At 36.6% G+C, this 27,660-nt stretch overlaps 1 protein-coding gene across 1 annotated transcript; it reads right to left on the bottom strand.

Annotated features, from left to right (window-relative positions):
- Positions 1–22,303: 22,303 nt before the first annotated feature.
- Positions 22,304–27,177, bottom strand: LOC117399852 (cerebellin-2-like). Its single transcript, XM_033999263.3, has 4 exons — positions 26,938–27,177; positions 25,787–26,253; positions 23,749–23,868; positions 22,304–23,403 (listed from the first exon to the last, which is right to left on the bottom strand). The coding sequence occupies exons 2-4, from the start codon at positions 26,072–26,074 to the stop codon at positions 23,206–23,208; spliced, it is 606 nt and encodes a 201-aa protein (XP_033855154.1). The 5' UTR covers positions 26,075–26,253; positions 26,938–27,177; the 3' UTR covers positions 22,304–23,205.
- Positions 27,178–27,660: the final 483 nt, after the last annotated feature.

The raw sequence follows: 27,660 nt of genomic DNA, 5'->3' as shown, positions 1-27,660 counted from the left end.
GGGCAGTCCTGACATCTGTAGGAAGGTTATTCCACCACTGCGGAGCGAAGGTGGAGAAGGAGCGGGCTCTGGAGGCAGGGGAGCATAGAGGGGGTACTAGTGCAGGTCTTCTAGTGCAGGCGGAGCAGAGAGGTCGAGTGGGGGTGTAGGGAGAGATGAGGGTCTGGAGGTAGCTGGGTGCAGTCTGGTCAAGGCAACTGTAGGCTAGTACAAGAGTCTTGAACTGGATGTGAGCGGTGATCGGGAGCCAGTGGAGTGAGCGGAGTAGTGGAGTTGCGTGGGAGAAGAGAGGCAGAGAGAACACCAGGCGGGCAGCAGAGTCCAATCTGCAAACCAAGCCCTTCTTGTACGAAATCATTACATATCTCAATATTTCACTTTATTAAATGGTTACTTCATGGAATCTTTTTTTCTCAAAATATTTAATTTCTTACCATTTAATATGACATGGTATTTGTTCTGTATATTTTTTTTATTGCAGTTTCTGCTTGGATCATCAGTGTGCCGTGATTATAGATACTAGGAATTTTTTTCCCCACACTTTTTACTATTAAACTATTACTATTAAAGGTGATGAAATGTGTTCAATATCATATCTTTTGACTGTGTGCAATAAATGAAGCCCACTAATCAGCTTTTCTGAGTTTTGTTTAGAAGCTGCCCTGATTGCAGAAACAGGAATTTCCTTCTGAAGTAGTTATTAAGTGTGGAAGTATGGTAGTAATCCACATATGCAAACCCTTTAGGTTTCTCTGAATAGTTGTATTCCCCCTTTAACACGCTGTAAGCTGATGGGCATCACTTAATATGGAAATTAGCCTGTTAAAAACTTGCAATTGCTTGATACAATTTCCTGCTCTTCCATTTTTCAGTACCAATCAATGATCATGAGAAAGCGTCTTCTGATAATCTAAATTAACTACACATTTCACTGGTCAGCATTTCACGCTGCAAGCTGATCATGCCTTCCTTACAGCCCGATGTCCTGGCTGTGGTCCATGGAGCTCCCAGGACGGGACATTTCGGACTACACAAGTCTTTGCGGTGGCTACAGCAGAGCTATTACTGGGGCCACTGCCGGTGTGTCACAGAAGACTACTGCCAGCGCTGCGATCACTGCGCAGCTAGAAAAAGTGAGTCCAGCAATCTCTTGCAGCAGCGCCAGACTGGAGCTCCCATGGAAAGGGTGGCCATTGACATCCTAGGCCCCCTTCCCCTCACTGAGTCCGGCAACAGGTATAATGTGGTGGCCATGGATTATTTCAGCAAATGGCCTGAAGCTTACACTCTACCCAACCAGGAAGCTGTCATGGTTGCAAACACCCTCATTGAGGGATTCTTCGCCTGGTCTGGAGTGCCACAAGAGCTGCACTTGGACCAGGGGTGAAATTTTGATACCTGGGTGTTTGCAGATGTCTGCCATTGGTTGTTGATTAAGAAAACCTGTACCATCCCGTTCCATTCCTAGAGTGAAAGGTTGGTAGAGCATTTTAAGTAGAATCTATCAGCTCAGCTTGCCATTGCCACCAGCACGCACCAGAAGGATTGAGACCTCCAGCTGCCCCTCATCCTGCTAGCCTACAGAAGTGTGGTGCAGGAGTTGCACGACTGTACCCTGGCTCTCCTCAAGCTGGGCAGGGAACTGACCCCTGAGGAGCTGCTCTTCGGGTGCCCACCAGACCAATGGCTTCCCCCAACGGGTCCATAGTATGCCCACCAGCTGCAGGATCGGTTGGACACCACACACCAGTTCGCCTGGGACTAGCTCCAGTCGTCTGAAGTTCACCAGAAGAAAAATTACGATGTGCAGGAGAAACAGGGGAGCGAGTCTGGGTGTTTGGGCCGAAGCGGTGGAGGGGGCAATGCCCAAAGCTGGATAACCCGTGGATCGATCTGCCAATACTTAATACTGGAGCGAGTGGGAGAGGTTGTATACCAGGTTCAGATGCCGCCCCCTGGCCGCCGAGTGGTACTGCGCTGGGATCGCCTTGCTCCCCTGCTCTCCTCCTCACCCCCCTCCACTCTCCACTTCTCCTCCCGCTCCTGAGCACCTCCAATGCAGCCGTCTACGGATCCCTGCGCCCACTTCAGGCTGGCTGCCAGTTCAGATTTAAATTAATATTTAGTTTCTTGTGAACGAAAATAATATTTGGCTATTTACTGTCTAATGTGCATCATTCAGGAAATGCCCATGTTTATTTAAAACAAATTTGTAAGTGACTGCATCACTGTAGTGTGAAACTGCAGAAGGAGTCACATCTCATGTAACACCAATTATAACTGCAGTGGTATCCAGGAAAATAATATTTAACAGCTTGCCTGATAGGCATTGCATACAATTGCATACTTGTTTTTTCTCTACCATAAAGTTATCAGATTTCTCAGAAGTCTTGTACAATATGCACGCTAAAAATAAGTGTGCACCTAAAGGTCACAGCTTTGAAGTGTAGTGTACTCCTGTTAAAAGACAGATTAAAGCCAATGAGACTATCTAAAAAAAAAAAACAGTCACAAGTAAGCAAGGTAAACTGAATGCTTCAAAATTGTTACATTTTCCACAATCAATATTGTCTGTGAACCTAATGGGTTTCTTTTTTTTAACCCATGCAATTACGAAAGAGCTAGAAAAGGAAGACTTGTTAGAAGTAGATAATATTCATTTTTATATACCATCAAATAGAACTGTCTGGATTTTCTTTTTTCCTTACAGTTCAACATGTGGCACCAACAACACACTGTGCATGACAGGAGGACTACTAACAGTGCTGTAATACGAAACTATGTGATGTCCTACCATAACAATCTGCTGTGTGGAACTGCAGATGTTCAATGGCATAACATAGACCTTTGCAGAGAGGGAGGGGGTGTTGGACCAGCACTCACATTCATAGTAATATGGAGATGGGGAGGGGAGCACTTTTAAAACAGGACACTGATGCGACAGATGCATAGCACAAGGGATATTGCCACCAGCAAAATTACATCAATCAATTGATCAATTACAAAAGATCAATTACATGACAATGTTGGTCTGTTGGCTACGTGATTTAACCTTTTTTTCCCAGAAAATATTTGCTCTAATTGCCATGGAAGTTCAGATACTGTAGATTACAGGTGTTGAAAAAAAAAGGTGGTGGCATTTGGAATAGAAAAGTCATTTATTACATTCATGTGACAGAGATCGAATGACGCTTGGTGTTAGATCTCCCTCCTAACCTATGAGGGCACTAGATAAAGGGAACAGAGTACCCTGGACTAAAAGGCATGACAATTTATTCCCGTGGGTAGGTGGAAGTCGGACGGCTAGAAAAGGGACGGAGCTACGGTACCCGAACTCAATGACCTGGACGGGAAACGGCATGGCATCCGCGGATTGGAGAAGCGGATGCGCTCTTTAACCAAGGGGTCATGAGGAAGGGTATAAAATAGGGGCGTAGCAAAGTAATCTGTTCCTTTGCAAATGGTTGTATTTGACCTTGAAGGAATACCGTGCTGTACTAAAAACCGTGTTGTGTTGTGTTGTTAAGTGTCAGCTGTAACTGTTGTTTGTCTTTGTAGACTACCAGTAACACGATCCGGAGCTGTAGCGCAAGCCAGCATTAACTCGGAGATCACTTTTCACCCCTGCATTTCACAGAGTACTGTAAATCACATCACTAGCATCTAATTTCACTCACTGTCTTGTGTTTGTGTTTAGTGCTGGTATGTGTAAAACCTGGACTTTTGGTTGCGGGTCAAACCCCGGGATTACAATTACGAGTGATACACGCCGCTGTATCACTCTAACATTTATTATTTACTTGTGTTTGCCTTCGGGCTCTAGACATTTTCATTCATTAATGAAACACCCTTGCACCTGCAAGCAAATGTCTGTGTGATTAATCCGCTTTGCACTGCACTCACCTGTATCCACTCACCACTTTGTCACAGTTCAACACTTACATTGTTTTTCATTTACAGCTTTGCTCATGAAATGTTGACTTTGTCAAATGTCAATTTACTTTTTGTATTATTAGAAACTGATGGTGGCTGTGGCAGGGTGAAAGCCCTTAGTGCAAATATATATATATATATATATATATATATATATATATATATATATATATATATATATATAGGGTTGGCAGGGAGGGGGGTTGTGTGTGTTGTGGTTGTAGTGAAGGCGAATGCCCAGCTAATTGTTTTGTTAAACCTTTTATTTTGGCCCTTGTGCCTGTTTATTTGTTTGTGTGTTTTATTTTGTGTGTATTAAAAGTGTGCAGCTTAAACTGCATATTTTCTTGTCTCTGAGTCTCTAGATGCTATCCTGCCACAGTGGTATAACTTCAGCAGCTGCTTAGAGGTCTTCAGGGTGTGCACAAATATATGTTCTCTGTTACTCCTGGTGAAGCCATTTTAATTTAGATTAAACTAAACTGAGAGGGCTACACCTCTGTGTGAGGAAATCTAATTTAAATATACTTCTGGGCAGAAACCATGAATCTGCATATATGGGAACTTATGCTTTTCCATTGAAACAGCTCATTAGCATATGATGACACGACTTTTTCAGGTGAGCAGATTGACTGGGTTAATACTGATGTAAATCTGGTCCAGACCTACAGGAAATGTTTGAGTGTGCCTGGGTTTTAAATACAAGACGTCCTCTCAAATCAGAGCTATTAGCTTTTACTTCAGCGTTCATGGACAAGTTCGGCTTTGTAACCTGAGCTCATAGAATGCAACGGCCATGTGTGCAAATAGGGAAACATTGTTTAAAACAGAGATTTTCCCTTTGTCAAGTGTTTCTTGGCTACCAATACTGTGACTGTATTCAAATAACATGCCATTATGTCTCATTTCATTTTATGTATTGGCAATTTTCTTTTTGTATCCAGCAAAAAATACCTTTTGAAATTGCCTCCTGGAAATAACATTTTGCTGCAATACAATAAACTGTTAAAAAAAAAAAACATACAAAAATAAACATGTTATACGGGTTAAACCAAAAATCTAAAACAGCATAAATGTTATTCCAACCTGGGGTCGATTTTAATCATCTAAACAGTAGAGGTTGTTAATGCTGCCACCTTATAAACCTGATGTTTTGTTGACCTCAAATTAGTTTTTTTCAATGACATTTTTTGGAAGCTTTTTTTTATTAGATGTTCATATAAATATCTGGAATTCTTTATCGTGACATATGGAAAGCTACTAAATTTAATTTGAGTAATCATTCAATATAAATGACTGGACCAAGCTGCCTTATTGCTGTAAACAATGCAAATATGTGCAATAAGGTACACTTTCAAAGCATTTCACTTTTTATCATTTACCTTATCTTAATCACTGTTAAAGTTGTATGACAGTAATGTGAGCCAAGCCCATTCAGTATGATAACGTGCCATTACTCGGATTTCGTAGGATATGACTTGTGATAATGCATCCCAAGCCCTGTCAACCCTCTACTTTGCTTTTAAACAAATCTCTTTGCCACTTGTTACTACAATCTTGTTTTCTTGCAACATATATTTTATGCTTTGTATAGTTATTTATTCATGTTTATTAATTTATTATTCAAACACTAATATATAAACATATATTTGACAACATCATGTGAGAACTGATGGCCCTCAATGTGTGATACACTTTGAAAAAAACAAAAACAAAGAAGATTTAAAGTAACAGTACATAATATTTAGAGAATAGGAGTTCTCTCTACCAGAGTGTATATAAGTAACAGGCACTATATATATATTGTAGTGATTCTGGTGCTGCCTTCTCCTGTGCACGCTACAATTTATTTATTTACCAATATATTTTTGTTTTAAATACAATTATAAAATTTAGGAAGATAATAAATAAAAAGACAATATACGTTTATTCATAAAAAAAAAAAAAAATTAAAAGTACTTTAATGTCATAGACGCAGTAACACTCCCCAGAATGATTTTAAATTATTACATAATTATACTTTAAATCAATATGAAGATATATGTTGAGCATTTTACTTTCACTGTTCCTTAGGTAAGTCAATATGTTTGTATTGAGGGAAAACTGAAGTCAACCTCCAGAAATTACTGTAGCATCTATACTTACATTGTTCCATAGATTGTTTAAGTAGATTGTAAATGCACTTATGTTTGTCTACAGGCCATGTTATCTTCAAAGAATCAATGCCTTTTCTGTCTGTTAGGATTATAAATATGGGATTTGTTTTGTTTGGGGAAACCTATGCAGATTCATGTATTTGATTAATTGTTCCCCTGTCTACAGTGTGTTTTTTAGTGAAAACACTGTCAATAAAACAAAACAAAATGGAACAATAGTAACATAAAGAGTCTTATCAGAGGGCTAATAAACAGCAAACAGAGCCCTGTTCTTAGAAGGAATTATTGAACACAGTGAAAGATAGCAAAACACTTAAAGGATTAGATTGAGATTTACTTTTATTATCTCAATAAAGCCTTCGACAACTCTTTTCTGGAACTTAAAAACATTTTCCAGCAGATTTCACAAAGCCCTACAAAATGTGAACTTTTTGTCTCTCAGAAAAGTTTTTATATACCGGCAAGTATTGATTTACATTTCTGAAGGCTTATCAGAAGAGATTTTCTGAGATACAGATACAATATGTGAACAAAGTGTTATTTTTGGTGTTCTTTTATGGTATTAGTTGCATATATGAACCATGAAAAAGAAATGATGTGCTACATTAAAAAATGTTTTATATAATGTGCCATTTATCTACCCTTTTCTCTCACATCACATTTAATGGCTGTGGTTCCTGTTTGTCAATACAGAGAAATTATTATCTGCATAATACCCAGTATGGCGAAGGCAGTTAATATTACAAGCTTTTTGTCATTAAGTCTGAAGTTCTGTATATAATGGGTTTCAAATAGAACCTAATAAGGTCACAATTAAAATAATCTAGAAAGAATGTAGAAATCCTATTTTCTAAGAGTGTAGATTACCAAAGTAACTACTGATTCATTATAATAATAACACTGTAACATTTTTTTTTAAGAAACCACATTCAATTCACACTTTTGAAGAAAGAGCAAGGGCAAAGGTCAAAGGTCCAGACATATTGTTGCACCTGCCAGCAGTTGACCAATAAATTAAAACTGGGAGGTGGAAAGTGCTCACATATTATCAGTTGAGGAAGAAAGAGGTTTAAACTGTTTGTAACAGACCAGTTTAACCGTTTGCAGTCCATTTATTAAGTGCGCGTCAGGTGCGTCAGGTCCAATTTATTTTCACACGCGCAGTTAATTTTAGACGCGCTGTTTAAAAGTATTTTTTTTTCACAGTCAAACGGGTTTAAAAGGCCCTGCATATCAACAGAGCACTCACTAGGCATCTCCAGCCCCACCCCACCCTTTCGTTCGCTATCGCTTTCACATATGCTAAGAAATAAATAATAATAATAATAATAATAGTCGTACATACCGATCAATCATCTCCTGATCACTCGTTTTATCACCAAACTCCTCAATAATGCAATCCAAGTCATTATTTTATTACTATAAGATACGCCTTTTTTTTTTTTTCTTTTTTTTTTTTTATCGGCTTGTCTCGGCTCCTGTCGCTCCCACTCGGCCATTGAATGGTTTTCTCTGCCTTTTCCGGAGAAAAAACGACTAGAAACCCGTTTTTTGCGTTTTTTTGATGATGTCGAACAGGGTGCGACAATGGACCGGATAGGAATAATTGCAATGTCGGACCAGGTCCGACAATGGACCGCAAAGGGTTAAAGCTCTCTGTATTCCACCGGTATAATAAAGTATAACTTACTCTTGGTAACATTGTCAGTGCAGTCTTCTAGAAAGCACTGTTTTGTCTATGGAGGTCCAGTCTGTGTAATTCAACAAAGCAAATGCAGGGCACCAGGATCCTGGAAAGAGACTTGGGCTTTTGAGAAGAGCCCTATTCATCTGAAGACAAGGAAGGGCACATTCTCTTTGATTTAAAGACATAAACCTATTTTAGTTCATATGTTACACATTTGGGGTTTTCATTGAATTACATCCAATTCTAAATCATCACCTGATTGGGTTGCTATCAGGCCATTGAATAAGACATGATCATGGTATATTATCCCATTTGTACTGGCCAGTAGGAAACCTCCTACTAGCAGGTCAATATTTAGCTTTTTATTTTAAATGAATGGGATGACAGACAATGTCCCATTCAATGGGCTAAGAGGAATCAGATCGACCTGAAATAGTCAAAATATAAAACTGTGTTTTCTCAAGGTATGTGGTATCAAAGATACTCTATTAAAGAGCTGACATTCATTTTAAACATACCAAACATCTGGTTAGCCTGATTGAATATTGCCATTTAACAGAGATATGCTGGTGCTGTGTTTTTTGAACAGTGCTAAATATGTTGTAGTGTATGGTATAATGGCCGCTGCTTCTTCACTGATGTGTTCAGGCTTCATATTTTGCAGTTTTCAGTTGAAATCTATTCAACCACTCCTGGAAGCCAGTTTTGACTGTTTGCATGTCCCTGTATACAGTATTACTCAAGTGATCCATGAGGGGGATTGTTAGCTGAAAGGAGCCGACTGGGGAGGCAGAAGCAGGATTAACACCTCATTATTAAAATGAATGTAATTGGTTATAAAATCATCAGGCCCTTGGTGGTATAACTGAAACATGCAAAAAGGTAACCCTACCTAAATATAGAGTAGTGATTTGTAGCTTCCCCTTTAAAACTATATGGGGCATTGCATCTAAGTATTGTTATATTATACTGTCAGATCACAAGCAATTTAATCAACAGTCATGTCTTTGTAATGCCATTGAACATGTTTTAAGGGAAATTAAGTAAAACAATAAACATCTGTTGATCTTCATAAAAAAAAAAAAACATTTATAACAGGCAGTTAAAGTGTTTTATTTCTATCAGCACTGGAGTCATTAAAATTTTTTTACCAAACAACAGTTCTTTATAAAGAAAGTGATGCTCTCCTGTCGGTTATATTTATTACTTAAAACGCATTTTAATATAACACACAGATGTCCCCATTCTTTAAATCTCTAAGGTACTTAAAACTAAGATGTTATTAGTTTTGCCTTAGGTGAAACAAGGCTATACATTCTTAATTCACACTGCTGACAGCTTTTGAACATCAGAGTCGCATATTACGACATTGGTATCTAAATAGCAGGACTCACTGAAAAAATGAAATCTGAACAGGTACAATTAAATCACATAACATATAATCATGCTTTTTCAGCACCGTGTTCAGTTATATTCCTTGTTGACCTGGTTTAATATTATCCGTCACAAGTACGCACTGTGAAACCTGCATTTTAGAAACGCTTTGAGAGTCTTAACCATGTATGCAGTATTCTTAGTCACTCACATAGCATGTAGGTTCACATTTATGTAACTCAAAGACTACTTCAGTTCCTGTTGTATCTCTTTTTCACTGGTCTCTCTTTTCACTGAAGTGTGGGCAACCCAGACCCTGGATTAAGATATACATCTCATCAAGCATGTAGTTTCTGGGTTGCCCACACTTCAGACTACTGAAAAGAGGTACAAAAGGAACTGAAGTAGTCTTTGGGTTACATAAATGTGAAACTAAATGCTATGTGAGTTTCTGGGTTTAACCTCCTAGCACTTCAAGTGTTTCTAAAATGCAGATTCCACATCCCATAGACACAGCAGATAATGTGTGCGGACCAAAAATTTCAAAACTGGAATTTGCCTGTCAGGGGGAAAGATCTATGTGGAATATACTGGCTACTGGAGGTCAAAAGGGTCCACTGCTCACTTTTAAATCAAAGTGGCACATTCATGACGGTAACAATCAGAGAAGGGAGGTTAGAAAAAGGGACAAAGACATTATTTAAATAAGGCTATTTTCAGTTGAGCCCAATTTAATATGAGTAGCAAAACAGCAACAGCTACAAACGTGTTGTCTCTCAAAGCAAAACATCTGCCCTTCAGATTATGATTGCTAGACCAACAGGCCTCTATTCTGTTTAGCTTCTAACACACAGCTTTGCCTCGTTCCCTCTCATGTCAGCGCAGGGCTTTTCCAGCTGGCTCTCATGTTGTCCTCTGAGGCTTCTCCTTCCAGAGTATTGTGTTAACTACTCTTTCCATAATTTGACCTCCTAAAAAGTCTCCTTCAAAAGATTTACTGTAACCGTTTTCCAATCTGTTCCATAGAGCTATGCTTTTTGGCCTCTAAAATGTAGATTTGGGTAACTATAAGCATTCATTTTGTAGCATTCATTCCATTTTTAAATTGTCTTAGGTTAACCATCCCTATTGATGCCATAGTCATTATGCATGCTCATTTTTTTAAAATACTGTTTGATTCTAAACCTAGCAATGTCAAATCTCATAAGTGAATTGGGAATAGTGCTTTAAATCTTAAATGTCATATTATATTAGAAATAACTGATAACTGAAATAAAATATTGTGGATTGTTCAAGTAAGAGTAATACACAAATATACAATGTCTATTACTCATATTCACTTTAAGACACTTGCAATTTTAGACCTGTCCACTTCTGGTGTTAAAAATACACTTCAAATGAATTAAAATTCCTGTCAAATAATGTTAAAGTGCTGTATGATCTTTCTGATCTTTAAGACCCTTTAAGTTTAGCTTCCCACAGGTCTGATCAGAGTTAGGGTACTCACATGAGTATGTGAGAAAAAAATGCATCTGACACTGTTTAGATCAATTGAATAATGTTTGCCAACAGAAGTCTGTATGGCTAGCATTTGTACTGATGACAACCAAACCACAACCATTCCTCCAAAACAAATCTATTGCTTAAGCAGGGTGTTCAAATGAACATTAGGGGTGTGCATAAGAGCCATTAATCTGTCTCATACTAAGAGTCGTCATACTCATACGGACACACATACTCGCAGGTGGGCTGGGCTAAAACAAGTGGTATTCAAATGCATGTGTGGTAATCAGGAAATGACAAGATAGTACTTTTTTCAACATTTGGAAGACAAAATGTGTATTTTTTTTACTGAAAGTGGGCAGGGCTGAAACAAAGTGACATACAAAGTAGTAATATGCTTTTTGCTAATTTCTCATCAGTTGTACATGAATCACCATACTCATTATGAAGACTAGTTCATACTTGTTACTAGGTTTACTGACATGCAGTAGATTTCAATAGTCTGAATAAAAGAGCAAAACATGTCATCTTTTTCAGAATTAAACAAGTATGGATCACTTAAAAAAAAACATATTTCTCTTTAAGTCAAAATGTATGGGGCTAGAAAAGTCATAAATTAAATTTGTATTAGTTTTCCAATTAACTGGTTGAAGCAGGACTACATCCCCGTACTGATGTTTAGATGCCCCCAAACATGCCTGCAGCATGCCTCTGTCCTCTTTATTGTGCTGGTGGCTTTTAAGGTTACACTGAGATTTCTTCAATACTTGCAAAAAATATTTGGCATGCTTACCTCTGCAGTACTTATAAAGAAACAGAAATCTATATTTTGTGGGATGAAATAGGATTATTTAATTTATGGAATTCTACTTTTTCATGATAACAACATGCAAAATATAAACTACTGGTGTTACAGAAGTCTCTTCAAGTACAACATACATTGTTAAAAGTTGATGGTTTTTCAGATGCTGAAATCAAATTCTGTATGTGAAATCGTTGGGAATTTTTTACTTCTGCATTAATGTTGTAGTGTTGAATTTTGAACAGTATACCTGGTTCTATGAGAGATTTAAGAAAACAATTATAATACAGATAATTGATACTTATGGCTATTTAAGCAGTTTTCAGTACTTTTAGAACCTGCTATAGGGATAGTGGAGACAAATTAAAATAGGCCTCAGTGAAATTTTTAGACAAGGAGAAGAAGCAAAGGTACCTTCATACAAATGAACTCTCTGTACAGCAGTACAAGTCAGTTATAGAGTACATTACTACAACCCAATATGAGGGCAGCCAAACTTAACAAAAAATACCCCACTGTCATATAGCCTTTACAGTTATTCTCTCAGGGATGTGTTTATTGTGGTATTAATCTGATTTTTATACAGTTTGATCTTGCTATGATCCTTTTACAAAAATAGGGTTCATGGCTAATTTTTTATTCATATGGCTATATGAACTTAATAATAAAAATCCATTGTCAAAGTAATCAGAATCAGATTATCTGTTCTTGAAGATCAATTTGTTTTTTGTTTTTTTAACCTAAATGTACTTGGTAAATGCTGTGGAAACAGACTGCTGTATTGAAAAAAGTATATTCCTACAACACACAAGTGCCTACGTCATGACACTGGTCGACAGGCTTGTTTAAAAACAAATTGCCACCATTCTCAGTCTCTCTACAACAAGCACAGCACAACAGAGAATAAATAATAAATTAAAAATAAACATATGGCCAATCAACCGAACAATGACGAGAACTTAGAAACAATGAGGGTCAGACCAATAACAGAAGAATCTGAGGAGATATTTTTAAAAGAGCAAGAAAATGAAAATACAATTGAAAAAAACCCTGATTAAACCTCACAAAGTCACATTTGCATTCAATGTGAGAAACAAGAGAAACAAAATAAATTAAAGTTTAAATATAATCCTGTGGTGGGATACACCACGCCCCTGTGTGTATTTTCTTTATTTTGGGTTATGTGTTATTATGTAAAATGTACCGTATGTATTTGGACACTTTTGTTTTAGGTCGGAAGGGAAGGGTTAATTACCTTCCCTGCCAAATCACTTCACGTGCAGACTGTGCCTGAGCTCGATTGAATTATTAACAAGCAATCGAGCCCAGGCACAATGTATAAAAGGAGCGGCCGCTCATCAGGGTTAGGTGTTCAAAGGTGGAACGTGAGATACAGAGAACTAAAGAATATAGAAACAATTTCTACTTGTGCTGGCTTTAAAACCAGCACGATACTTGTTTGTTCAGTGTCTGTTTTGGCCATCATGCCGTTTTCTTTTACAAAGTGTTTGTTTTCTGTTTAAACTATTTATTTGCAATAAATACGTGCACCAACGCTTCATATCGCGCAGTACGGTGTCTCTCTTCCTGGTCTGACATCACTGCAAGTCATCCTGGTCTCAAATCTCTTCTTTTGTTTTACCATCCAAGCACGGCGAGTCTGCCCAGCAACACGTCCATCAGTCTCCGGTGTCCATACACTGGGTATTTTATATGTGGCAAAAAAAAACATTATTTTGGCAGTTCATGCATAAAATCAATAGAAATAAAAATCACTTTTTTCTACATTTCTTGTTAATTTGTAAGATTTTGCAACATGAAAAACTGACAAACAATACATATAGAAATGTGTTATGTTTTATTAACTTTTTATGCTCTTAGAAACATTGAACATAAAAAATAACATATGGGTCAGTATATGTTATATAGCTTTTCATTAGGGGTTGCTATTGATGGGAAATTTGATGAAAATCACACCACATACGTATTATGAGATATGGTGTAATCTTGTACTGAACCTTTAAGAAAACCTTAGACTCAGAAGTGAGGTAATCGATAAAAAAAGATTTAAGAAAAAATGCTCAGATCTAGAAAGTGGAAAGGTCATGAATGGCCTCACCAGCAATGGGGGGAAAGCTTAAAAAAATATTATCTTTAAGGAGGAATTTGTTCTCCATCAACAGGATTAACAGATCTGGGCTTGGTTGCACCAGCTACAGTTTGCATAGGTTCAAACTTTACTAACTTTGCTTTTACACACTACCTTAATAGGCTTTACATTTTCACATACAATTCTGTTCCATTTAATATATATATATATATATATATATATATATATATATATATATATATATATATACTGTAAGATAGCAGGGAGAGGGTATGATTCCTCCCTGCATAAAACATGTGCGTATGCACATTTTGTTTAATTAGTTTTGTTAATTGTTTTATTGTTAATTATCCCCTGCACCTGGTGGTAATTGTAAATTAGAACCAGGTGCAGGGTATTTAAGAGAAGCATAGGGTATTTTTGCTCTAGGCTGCTGAGTAGAAGGAAGCAGAAGGCTCTGTTTCCGAGCAGTCTCCATTGTAAGTACTGTGTGTCCGTTTCTGTGTGTTTATGTCTGCAGGTAAACAGTGAAGCCTCTTGAACCACTGAACCCTCTGAACCATTTGCTTCATAAAAGATTCACTGAGTCGAATCACTTGAAGCGCTTCGTGCTCCATAGTGACATCTATTGGTAGAGCCGCGTCATTGAACATACTTGAACTTGAACATACGAGTTACACACAGGCTGCTATTGCCTGGAACTTGGCTTTTAGAAATAATGATCTGTAGCCTAATGTACACGAAAGAAACCATAAAGCACACTTTTTACAGACTCTGTCAGTGTCATTTGTGACTTACAAAATGAAGTTACATTTTTTAATTTCTCTGTTATCTCGTTATATATCAACCACACATGTGATTACCCAACAAAAAAGCCAGTCACGTATACGCATTATCATACTTGTAAAATTGTTGTACAATCGAAAACACGATAATGTTGCTTTAGAAAGGTAGGCATATCTGACCTGAGATGGACTCAGCTGGGAAATTAGTGTTGAAAGAAGTAAGATATTTGATATTTAATTTGTTAGCCAGTTTCCCGGTGGCGTAACAAGTTTGTAAGTCGTGTAATTAGAAATGCTTGTCAAGCGCAGGATCGAATCCCTGCTCCTGTGAGGAAGTGTGCGTGTAGAGAAGTTGTTTTAGATTTTAAAAAATAATAATAATTACATTTTCCAAAATGCAAAACTAAAAGAATCATATTTGCTGATATTTTTAAATAAACAAATTGAAAAAAAAGAGAAAGAAATAATAAATGCTTCCTTCCAGGAGTAATCTAGGCTATATTTCAACGAAGCATTGTATTGACCACTGCTTCATGCGGAACACTGTTTGCTTCAGATGGTTCGAGGCGGGTTACGTCATTTGTTTGCTTCACATGAAGCAGTGGTCATTTAAATCACCTGAAGTAGTGAATCACTGAATCATGTGACTGATCCGAAGCCTCAATGAGCTCCTGTGAGCGATTTGAAGCCTCATGAGGCAAAGAACCCCATGTATGATTTGACGCCTCAATGAAGCAATGAACCTCGTGAATGATTTGAAGCTCCGCACTAACGTAGTTGAATCAGTTGAAGCCCCTCTCCAAAACTCATAGGCATTCTAGTATTAGGCATAGCATTAATGGGTCATTAGTTCAGTGTCTCATCGGTGTCTCTCGGATGGCTAGATTATTTTTAAGCATACAACATACTTGAAGCGTAACCCCAAGTCAATTAAAGCCTATTGGACATTTAAAAAAAAAAAGTGTTTTTAAAGCGCATAATATATAGAAACATAACATAATAATAATGTTTATTTTATTACATTTCAGTAAAACATACTTGAATGCAAAGATTTCTACATATACATCCACATATATTTTTATTTAAAAAAAAGAAGCATATTACATATATGACTTGGCGGACGCAAACCCGGACCTCTGGATTGAGGTTGATTACTTCCTCGCACTAAACTCATAGAGCCGCCACGGATCCCACAGTCATAACACAACCATCAACAACATATGGTGCTTTAAGGTGTAATTATTTTGATGTATCAATGAAATAATATTGAATTCAAGACTTCTTTGACAAGGGTTTGAAAAGACATTTTATTAACAATTATTTCTGGAAAACATCTCAAATAATCATTACATTTATTTTTATAATAATTAACAATAATTAAACTCCCCCAATTTCACATAGTAGTAGCCAGCATATGAATATATATATATATATATATATATATATATATATATATATATATATATATATATATATATATATATTTAATTTAACAAAGATTAATTGAAATTATTTTAAAATGTAATTTGACAAACAGTATATTCTTCCTTCCACTTCTAACCTACGTCAACGAAGCATTATTGATTCGAAGTAAAGCGTTGTATTGGTGGTTTGTGTCTTCTTTTGTAAATATACCATCAAAACGTTTTGATAGCGCACCTACGACACCGCCAGCAAGATTTTACTCCGTGAGCGTGCGTGACTGAACACCCCGAGTGTCTGCAGCTTCAGAGGATCCGTAGAACTGCTGGCGTTTGTGTCACGTGATGTATTGCTTCATGCGAACCAATTGAACCTTTGATTCACAACACTGTTTGCTTCTAATGGTTCGAGACGAGTCGAAGCGGGTGAGGCTTTGTACCCATCACTAGCTGTCCGGTTTGGTAGTTAGGGTGATCCTGAGTGTGTAGCTAGCGCTCTGAAGGAGCTAGGTGTTTGTTTTGTTTATTTTGTTTCTGTGTTTATTAAAAATAGCGCAAGAGCGCTTTGAAAATTCATTTCTGTGTCCTGGGTCGGTATTTTTAAAGGGGCAACGAACCGTGAGTGGGTGCAATTATGTTACAATATATATATATATATAATATACACACACACACACGGCTCGCATACTAATGAGCCGCTTCACACTGAATAAATCAATACGCACAACATTATACAAATTCCACGTCAAAATGACATTCCACCCATTTTCTTAAATATATTTGGGGATAAAACTCCAGAGAAGTGGTACAGCACCAGCTTTCCTAGTGAAGACAGTAATCCACCTGAAAAAAAGAGAAAAGTACTACAGAAACTGTCAGTAGTAGACACATAAGATTAAAGGATGCACAGCTAAATGAAGTAGAAGAAAACAAAGATAAAAAAACTACAACATGGGATGTTATTGTATTTAAAGACTGGCTTAAAGACAAAAATATGGACATTCATTTTAAGGAAATGAGCACAGAAGACCCCAACAACGTTCTGAGGGAATTTTATGCCAGTGCAAGAAGTTCCACTGACAACCAGTATTCAGTCTCCAGTTATTGAGACCCCAGTTGTCAGAGCTTTAAAAAATATGTGTCAAAATGCCCTCCTGATGTACAGCCTTTTATCTGCACCCACTCAGAGCTCCTCAGCAAATCCTGAACACTAGACCCTACTGGTACTCCTGTGAACCGTTGGGAATTATTTTCCTTCTGGGTGGCTAAAGGCCCTCGGCTTCACTGTGGGCCTAATCGCCACCCAAGCGTGCATATATTTCATGGGAACCGCACGGCCCATCGTGCTTTATACCTTACACACACAAATGTAAACTGATGTATTGCCTGCTAATACGGACAATAATTGTGTACTTTATTAAACACATGGTCTGACACTACTTGGCTGATATACCACTTACACCCCCTCATCAACGGTGTTCCTAGCCTAAGACCTTTCATTGAAAGGCTGATAAATCCCAAGTATAGATTTAAGTTTAATTAGCCATGGAGGTCTGAAGGTAGTGATTGTTGACTGTTTTCTACTGCTGAAGGCAATAATTAAAGGTCAAGTGTTGTCACAAAATTAATCATGCAGTTTAAAAGTAAAAATGAATATAAATGCAGTATTTGAACCTTAAATTAATTAAATCCCACAGGAAATCTATGTGCAAAGCAGTTCTGCTTATAGATGGCACACTTTTTTAATAACAAAGCTGAACCTAGCAGAAACACACCCGTTTAGGAATTCTCATTTTGTTCAGGCGACCTATGATGTGTACAAAATGATTTACAATACTCAACAGTATAATTTAACATTCATGTTTAATATGTCATTTTTCATGAAAAAATAAATTACATATATATTTATATATTCAATCCATCTGAAAAAAAATAGATTAAAACAATATTGAAAAAAAATCACTAAAAAAAACTACAGCATGATCTGGTTAATGTACTTAAAGAAAAAATATGGACATTCATTTTATGGAAATAGGTTTAAAAAATCTCAACAACATAAAGGGAATTTTATGCCAGTGCAAGAAGTTCAACTGGGGACCAATATTTAGTCTCCAGTTTTATAACACTGAGCTGGACTAAATAGATATTTTAACAGTAGAAGATTTAAAATCTCATTGTCATAACAGAGGTGGGTCCACTTGCCGATCTTCTTTTAGTGTATGAAGATATGTAGCAATACTAAAAAAAAAATTGGAGAAACCGATATCGATTCACTTTTATTTGATACACTGGTCAAATAATTTTACTACTAGTTCAGCAAATGTATCTTTTTTGTTCTTTTTTTTTAATGTAGTGTGTCAAATTATTTTACCCTCAATTTTCTCCCCAATTTAAATTTCCAACATTTTTTCCCCTCACCGAAGTGATTCCCCACACAGCTCAGGATAACTGAAGGCTCAGTCAGCGTCCTCCGATCCCACGACCAAGCCAGCTTTCTCTTTTACACCCAGGAAATTCAGCGCAGATGTCAGCGAGCCACCAGCCTCTGGAGGACAAAGGCCAGCCTGCAGGTGTCCACCTGAGCTCACTAAGCACCTTGCCAGCAGCGCTTTAGCGCGATGAGGAGAAACAGTCCCTGCTGGTTTTGCCTCCTTAACCCATGAGAGCACCAGAGCCAATACGACGCTCCCTCAGGAATCCCCGGAGAAGACTGGCAACTCCGCAAAGCCAGGATGTGAACCTGCTCTCGACTGTATGACACCTTGCTGTGCTTTTACCAGGTGAGCCACTTGAGGACCCCCAAAATGTATCCGTGTTTTATAGTTATGGCTGAAGCTCAGATGTCTGTCCCCATGCTCAGAAGATGCAAAGTATTCCTTACACAGATGTCATGTCATTAATGATAAATCAATTGCAGCGGGTATGGATTTTTACAGTTCAGATAATGTAACTGACATTATCATTGTCCCACATTTTACGGAAATAACTTTTTCTGTTGTTGAGACAGAAATGGCACTCAATTACTTACTACTGAAAAAATCAATTTTATAATGCTGCTAAGTATTCCAGTCTTTCAGCGGCAATGCTTGATTGAGAAGACATATTCCTTTGGGAGAAATCTCATACTATTCAAGAAATCAAAAATAAGCCTTAAAAATATATTATGAACACCTTTATAAAAAAAAAAAAATTGCATGACTAAACAACACTTAAACAGTAATTAACATTTTTTTAGTACCAGATCACCTGTAATAGGCAAAATCATTTTAATTTGGTCTTTTTAAAAGCATTTTTATTATTATTTTTTATTTTAGTAAATGGAACACATTTTCACAGAACAACCGCTCTTTCGGGCCACTGTCACCTACCTGAAAACACAAGACAGCTGAGCTGCGTTTCCATCGTCAGAACTTAGTCTATCATTACAGCTACGTACTTGGCTTCCTGTACTTCTGCTTTTACTCGTTCTGAATCTTGTTAGCGGTACCCGAGAATACTGTGGCTATTGACAAGTGATTACTTAACATGTTGTCATAGTCAAACATTTTGTGCTGACTTCGATAGACATCCTAGATTGCTGTAGCCAGTGCTGTTCTATATCGCCTTTTCTGTACTGAATAAAAGACAGTCCAGCAGTATTTTTTTTTAATTGACAGCTACCAGTAAGCCATGGATACCTTTAATAATTTGAATGTGTGAAGTGACGAGTATAATAATAATAATATCTTTATATACCACCTTTCATAGCGGACCACCATCACATAGCACTTTACAGAGGTAGGCTGTGAACTGGTCATTACATGCAGAGTCACTTACAATAGGACATTGATTTAACATCTCATCTGCAGAATGGAACACAAGGAGGTTAAGTGACTTGCTCAGGGTCACACAGTGAGTCAATCAGTGGCAGAGGGCGGATTTGAACCAGTGACCGTCAGTGGCAGAGGTGGGATTTGAACTGGTGACCTTCTCGTTACAAGCCCTGGACCTTAACCACTGGACCACACTGCCTCCTTAAGCCCTTCCCTTCCTATGTCTGGGTATTTGTCGTGTATACCTCCCTTTTTTAACTAATTTTTCTGAGAAAGTTCTTGAAAATTGATTCATAACCAAATTGACTACAACATCTCCGTTGTCTGATGACATTTCTTTTTAATTTGTTAAAAGCAATTCTAAATATTCGAAATTCTCAATATAATTCTCAATAATAACGCTCCATAATATTATTATTATTATTATTTTTTTTTTTTTCTGAGCAGACGCCCTTATCCAGGGCGACTTACAATTGTTACAAGGTATCACATTATTTTTACATACAATTACCCATTTATACAGTTGGGTTTTTACTGGAGCAATCTAGGTAAAGTACCTTGCTCAAGGGTACAGCAGCAGTGTTCCCCACCAGGGATTGAACCCATGATATAATATTAGTTATATCCAGCGAAATTCAGCTATTGTTACACCGCTTACCCTAGCATATTTATGTCCTGCCTCCGCTCACTTATGATTGGACTGCCGCAAAGACAATGCAGATCTTCTATTGCATTCACAAAACTTAATAGATGCAAAAATATGGTGGAGTAACCTTCTAATTAGCATACACCTTGTAACACACTGTATATACCACGCAGTACGGGCTAAACGGAGTGCCAATTCACAACAAGTTAAGGTGCCTCTGAATGAAATATTTCCCTGGCAGTTTGCAAATTCCATTTTCTCCTGATTTGAGAAAGAAATTCCCCACAATGCTGCTTTGCTTGGATGCCATGTTTTAAAGAAACAACAACAGCAGAATATGATCAATAGAGAAATATGCATCAAAAAGTGCATTTAATATTAATAACTGTATTCAAACTGAGAATTATTATTATTATTATTATTATTATTATTATTATTATTATTATTATTATTTCAATGTTTCCAGTACTTAAAAATCATTACCCAAAAAAGATCCGGGTATCTGGGTATTTTTCACGGCGGATACCTGGTTCCTTATTTTCTACCCACGCCAACCTCTAATAATAATAATAATAATAATAATAATAATAAAAATAATAATAATAATGTGTCATATTTGACTACGTTTACAAAAAACATATTGTCATACTGATGTTTAAAGGGAAGCAGGTACATAATCGAAATAGAGATGGCCAAATACAAAAACAGCTGTATTTGCTTTAAGATGTGGATTTGTAGCTGAAAGCATCAATTGTAGCCAAATATAACTTATAGCACTCCACGAGTCTTGTAACTATCTTGTTTTCAACACCAAGTTTACTTCTGTAATGTAATTAAATCAAGATTTTCCAATTCAAGTTAGTCTGTAACTTAGGGGCTTGTCTCCTCTAGGCCCAGAATAAACACTCAATTCAATTGAAAAGGTATTAAGAAAAATCCTAAAGCAATTTTAAAGCCTGAATAGGAATTGCTTTATTGCTAGTTGAATAAATAAAACTACAAAAATTTAGTTTACGTTAAGATTAAGTTTGTAATTTTATTTTAGATTATGTCATTTTAAAAAATGTGTCATTTATTTTGTATTTCTTTATTTATATATTTAAATAAACAGTAATAAACCAAACGTCATCTTCTTACATAAGAAAAACATTTTACAGATATAGTGTAAACTTATATGTGATTCAGGAGGCATGAGCTCCTTCCCCCTTATTTTCTTCCTAAAAGTATCATCTGCTAATCCCTATTTAAACTCTAAGCCATGCGCTTGTTATCTGTTTTACGGTTTTTAGTTTTCCACCATCCTCCCCTCTTCCCCCACTATGCTTTCCTCCTCTGTTCTGCCGCTCCACCTCTGCAACGGTCCCTCTCTGGGGGTAAAGTGAAGCTCACTTCCCAACCTTAGAAGCACATCCACCGCTGACTTTGTCCTCCGCAGGGGGAGGTTCTCAGCCAAAAGGGGGACCCCCAGCCAAATCGATCTAACACTGTCATCTTCCCATTTCTCTCCTCTTGATCCCCCTTGGGGGAAGTATTGGTTGCTTCCCAGCCTTGGGGACCGATCGGTTCGGTCTCACCTCTGTGAGGGCGGATCTCCACGAGACAGGGGGAATCTCCTTACTCATCCTCATCAAAGCACATCTCTTCTGTTATCAATTGCCAAGATCTCTTCCTCTTCACATCCCTCGATCATGTCCAGTGAATGAACAGTCAGGTCCAAACACCCAGTTTATCTTACGTTTTGAGCCATTACTCTTGCCACTTTATTAATTATAATATGATTCAAGTATTCATATTTCTCTTCTAAAAATACTGAAATGGGTATTTTTTCACTCTGGATATATACATCAATAGAGGGACGTTTCGTTCTTTGTTTTGGCCTGTGAACTTCAGCACCAAGGACAGAGGATCAGCTAACAAATAAGCTCCATTAGTTTGACAGGTGGCTTATCCTGCACTTTCTATGATGTTGAATACTATCTGAAAGGCTATTGTTTAAATTAAGTGTTCCTGTTTTTTGTTGTTTTTGCAATAATTAAAACATAAGCTGCTGAAAAAATAGAAACAAACAAACAAATACAAAATAAGGAACTATTTATGGTTATTTGTTGGACTCAATTTCTGAATAATTCAAAAAAGTAAGCATAACAATACAGACTTTTTATTATTATTTTCCCGCATATATGATCATTGTTATGTAGTTCTGTCACAACATACTCAAACACCTGTGAGCAAAGTCATTGAACAAATATATTAAAGCTATGCACACCCAAAAACGTAGGATAGACAACATTGTGAACATGTAAATATACATTAAGCTAAACGCTTAGCAATATAGTTCTCCAATATTTTATGAATTTTCCAGCAACAGTCAGAAATATGACACTGATTTTTAAACTAATTTTAAATAATGTTTTGTGTTATTGACACCTATTTCAATCTCAGCATCCAAAAACACCACTTTAAACAACACAACAACTAAACAAAATAATCTTCCATTAGTGCAAAATTTGCTTTTGTCTATAAAGCACTTCTTGACACAGGAACGTCCAAATATGCACACACTTTACTGGACTGAAGCCATCTTTTTTAAGGCTATACAAACACAAAAGAAAGCATTGAGACACGCAATTCAGGGCTGATTCTTCAGCTGGAACATCTTCACATCAGTTTAGCAGTCCAAGTTCACCAAATTGTCTCCGGACAAAAGGGTCAATGGGTTCCTCAAGAATAAAATCCAAGCATGAGTTTACCTTCACTTGTATGAATTGCACAGGTCAACAAATTCCTTTATTCTAGAGATTACAGTAACCAGAGACTAATTAGAAACGTGGGTTCCAAGGAGAACGTCAATATTCAGTCTAAATGTATAGTTATTAAGAAGTCATTCTGCTTCAGTGGCAGTTTTATTAGTTGATGTCATTTTCTTATGTTCTAGCATAAAAGGCAGCCATATGGAATCAAATCCATTGGAGACTTTTAGACAGGAAAAACTAAGAATCCTGAAAAGGTTGAATATTTCCATCCTCCCATTAGGTTACCCCTTTCCAGCTTGAGATACACCTTGTCTCCACCTTCCATGTGGAGGAGAACTCCATTACTAGCCGCTTCTCTGGTAACATCCTGGTCTCCGGCAAACGCAGATATCACTGCGTGTTCATTTTGGATCAGACTGACCTAGATGTGCAAAGAGAAGTCGATTTTTTGTAATTATAAGTGTGATAAATATTGTTATGTACGATGTATGTATTTAATTTTGTAAAAACATTACACACAACGGAAAAACCCCATTAAGTTGGCATAGCCAGGTATTTTCAAGGTTCCCCGGGAAACAGTTGTAATAGATATACAATATGACGATCAAGCAATTACATGTGATCAATATAATAATGATAATAGGCCTACATATGTTTTATACAACAAAACAAGTAGTATTAGTTTTTGGTTTATGACTCAGTATTCTCATATCATACTTTCTCAGTCATACCGTATTACAGTAATATGATATTAAATAGTGCTCACCTGTATTGTCTGCCTGTTGTATACCTTAACCACATGAAAGCTAAAACTGTATATTCCTCTTCTTGGAGCTACAAATGCACTCGAAGAAAGATCAAAACGATTTCCTACATTAACTAATACCTGAAAAATATAAATATTATTATTATTATTATTTATTTCTTAGCAGACACCCTTATCCAGGGCGACTTACAATTGTTACAAGATATCACATTATACATTATACAGATATCACATTATTTTTACATACAATTACCCATTTATACAGTTGGGTTTTTACTGGAGCAATCTAGGTAAAGTACCTTGCTCAAGGGTACAACAGCAGTGTCCCCCACTGGGGATTGAACCCACAACCCTCCGGTCAAGAGTCCAGAGCCCTAACCACTACTCCACACTGCTGCCCATTTAAAATGATATCCTCATCATTGAAAGCATTTCTCACACAAGACGCATATGTGTACATGGTAATAGGAAATTATAAATAGTATATATATATGTGTGTGTGTGTTATATATGTGTTTATATATATATATATATATATATATATATATATATATATATATATATATATAATATAAACTGCAGTGTACAAAATTGAAGGCATATGAAACAAAAGGTTTTTTAAAAATGTACACAAAAGGTTTAAAAGGTTTTTATTTTCTGGAGGTTTCAGGCAAAAGTTCTTCATTTGTTTTTTAAAAACTTCTTTTTTTTAAACAGCTTACTTTTACTTTGTATTATTATTATTTATTTCTTAGCAGACGCCCTTATCCAGGGCGACTTACAATCGTTACAAGATATCACATTATTTTTACATACAATTACATTATTTTTTACACATAATTTTATTTTTACATTCAATTACACATTTATACATTTTTTTTTTTTTTTTTTACTGGAGCAATCTAGGTAAAGTACCTTGAACCCACGACCCTGCGAAGTGGGTGAGCCCTAACCACTACTCCACACTGCTGCCCCACACCGCTACTTTTCTTTTTAAACAGCTGAAGAAGGGCTTTTGTGTACATTTTTTAAAAACCTTTTCTTTCATATATATATATATATATATATATATATATATATATATATATATATATATATATATATATATATATATTAAAATGATGTAACTGAATGTGCGTACGTGTTTGTTTATTAATATGTTAAGTTTTTCAGATGCAAACATTCTAATTACAAATAGGTATTTGAGCTTGAAAAAAAGTCCATTGTAATGTCCAAGAATAATGACTATATAATTGTGAGAAATAATAAAAGAGAAACAAACAGTCATAAACTGTAAAATGGAATATTACATGGGATATTGTGTTCCCAAACAAAGTAGAAGGACACAAGCTAATACTGACATTAATTAACACTTTTTTTTTTTTTTTAAACCAAGACTGTATTTTACATCAGATTGAGAAGCAAACTACAAAGCATGTATGCATTTAAGTAGACAGTAGAAATTAAGAAAACGCCTTGCAAGAACGACATTTTACCATTTGCGATACTTGCTCCTAAAAATGCGTAGGATGTAAATTTACACTTAGTTCGCACCGGTGTTAATACTGGGGAAACAACTTTCATTGTACAAGCAGTTGTATACAGACACGACATGAAAAAATACTGATAAAACCATTTTAGTTGGTGATAAGGGTATATTTTAAGAAGAATATAAATAACATATATAGCTTTTCCAATTGTATTTTTAAATCTAAAGATTAAACTATTACATTAATTTGTGTCCAGATCAGAGCAGTCATTCAGAGTAAATTTAAGTTGTTTTTTTTTCTATAGCACGAAACATCCAGTAAAATAAAATAAAAATACAAATAAAAACTCTTCATTGAAAATGTGCCCTAGCTAAAATAATAATAATAATAATAATAATAATAATAATAATAATAATAATAATAATAATAATGACGTGGCACATGAGCTATATGTTAATTGTACTTTTGTTTCTCAGTGTTATTTTGCTAAATTACAGTGCTCTTTATAAAGCTATCAAAGGATTGTTAAGTAAAATGCGTTCTCTGACCTGGTCGAAGTAGATGGTCATGGTTTTGTTGCTCATTTCAGACGGTTCGTGGTTGGTGTTCCTAACCGCAGAAAACGCCACTTTGGCGCTGCCAGACCGCACTGAAATCCCAAGCGAGGAGGTGACCCCTCCGTCTGAGGACGGGCTCGAGTCACACACCACTAAGCATTTTCCTTCCAAAACGATCGGCTCCGTTTCATTCTGTCCCTGGGCAAAAGTAACGCCACATCCCAGGAGAAGGACCACAGCCAACATGGTACAATGTCCAGGACAACTTACTAGCACCATGATCAGGACGAGAATCCTGTGCACACTGATCTCAAGGAGCCCCTTGGAGGTTTGCTCTGCCTCGATCACCTGCTTCAGCCTAACCCCCTCTCTCGCTCTTTCTCTCTCTCTCTCTCTCTCTCGATCTATCTCTCAGTGGGTAAAAAAGGATGGTTCGCAGATTACTCGCGTGACAAAACCTGATAATTAGACAAAACAGTATATTATTATTCACGTCCGTGTCCCACATATCACACAACACACCAGGATGCATCAAAAGCCATGCTAGGAGCGTTAGCTGTTGCTTGTGTTTATTAAGGTGTGTTAATAGTGTTTAATTGTTGAGATTCAGAAGAGCACACGTCAAAAGCGCATCTATGAAGGAGAGGTGATTTTTGCGGTGATTGTTTCTTGAGATTTGGTGAGAAATGATACTGCTATTGACAAAATACCTTATTGAATAAATGCAAGTCTGTTTTAGTCGTAGTTATATTAACAATAACAATTGTAACTCAGACTGTAATATAGCCTATGCTTTTAAAAATGTCTTAAATCAACTTTATATTAGCAATCCAAGTCTACTATAATGTTTCTATCCAGGTAAGTACACAAATAAATGAAATAATAATAATAATAATAATAATAATAATAATAATAATAATAATAATAATAATAATAATAATAATAACTTACAGTAAAGAACCGAGATTCAAATAAAGTCTTAAGGCACCATCTATCTAATCAAGGCACTACCCGTATCTGTACACTCTTTTGTTGATATCGCCCACTTTCAAAAATTAATGTAACTGACAGTATAAAGTTATTGACATTTTTAATAATTGGTAAGTTTAAAAAAAAAATGATATGATCACATCTTAGTTTACCTGGCTGATCCATAGCTTCAAATGTGAGACCGCGGCATGCCTCTGAATAGCAGGAATATTCCGAGGAGCGGAGATGAGGCTGCTTACAGAAAGGAATCGCCTCTTCTGCCTCTCCCGCCCATTCATCCAAGTGCAGCTCTAATGCAGGTGCCAAGCAGGAATCACCAGACAACACCAAGAACACAGTCAGCTCCCTGCTGTACACGCGGCACTGTTTACTGAACCAGGGGCTACCAAGGCCACAGTATTGCAGGAATCAATGCAATTAACTAGATCGTTCATCTGTTGTCATTTTGTTGGAAAATGTCAAAGTGAGAACCTTTTCATTTATTGCAGTAACCTACCTCCGGTACATTTGCAAATAATGCAATAGGTATGCTACATATTTTATACAATTTATTTAAAGGAAATTTAATTGGAATCTTTAAAAACAAATGTAATTTAAACATAATTGAAGTTAACTGATCCACGCAAAAGGGAATACTTGTGCGCCACCCGGTGACTAAAATGTGTCAAATTAAATCCTCTTATAAAAGTTACCACGAACATTTGCATAGTATTTTTGTAACTTACCAAGTTTTTCCCAAGCTAATACGTTTTTACAATGCACGTTCATAGTATTTTACCTAGATTTACATGGCTTACCTCTGATTCACCACGATTGTATAGTGTTTTTACTCTGCTTTCCACTGTTCAGTTGAGATCTGTCTATCTCCCTGTTGC

The sequence above is a fragment of the Acipenser ruthenus genome, chromosome 4 (genome assembly GCF_902713425.1).
Source record: "Acipenser ruthenus chromosome 4, fAciRut3.2 maternal haplotype, whole genome shotgun sequence".
Lineage (NCBI taxonomy): Eukaryota > Metazoa > Chordata > Actinopteri > Acipenseriformes > Acipenseridae > Acipenser > Acipenser ruthenus.
Note: the sequence above shows the minus strand (reverse complement) of the source record. Positions and strands in the feature narration are given on the sequence as shown.

What these genes read in the sequence shown, in the direction of transcription:
- LOC117399852 (XM_033999263.3), bottom strand. Translation starts at nt 26,074, where the DNA reads ATGGTGCTAGTAAGTTGTCCTGGACATTGTACCATGTTGGCTGTGGTC. An exon ending in TGACCATCTACTTCGACCAG is followed by an intron (nt 23,869 to 25,786) that starts GTCAGAGAACGC and finishes TATATTTTTCAG; the next exon opens with GTATTAGTTAATGTAGGAAA. An exon ending in ACAACAGGCAGACAATACAG is followed by an intron (nt 23,404 to 23,748) that starts GTGAGCACTATT and finishes TTGCACATCTAG; the next exon opens with GTCAGTCTGATCCAAAATGA.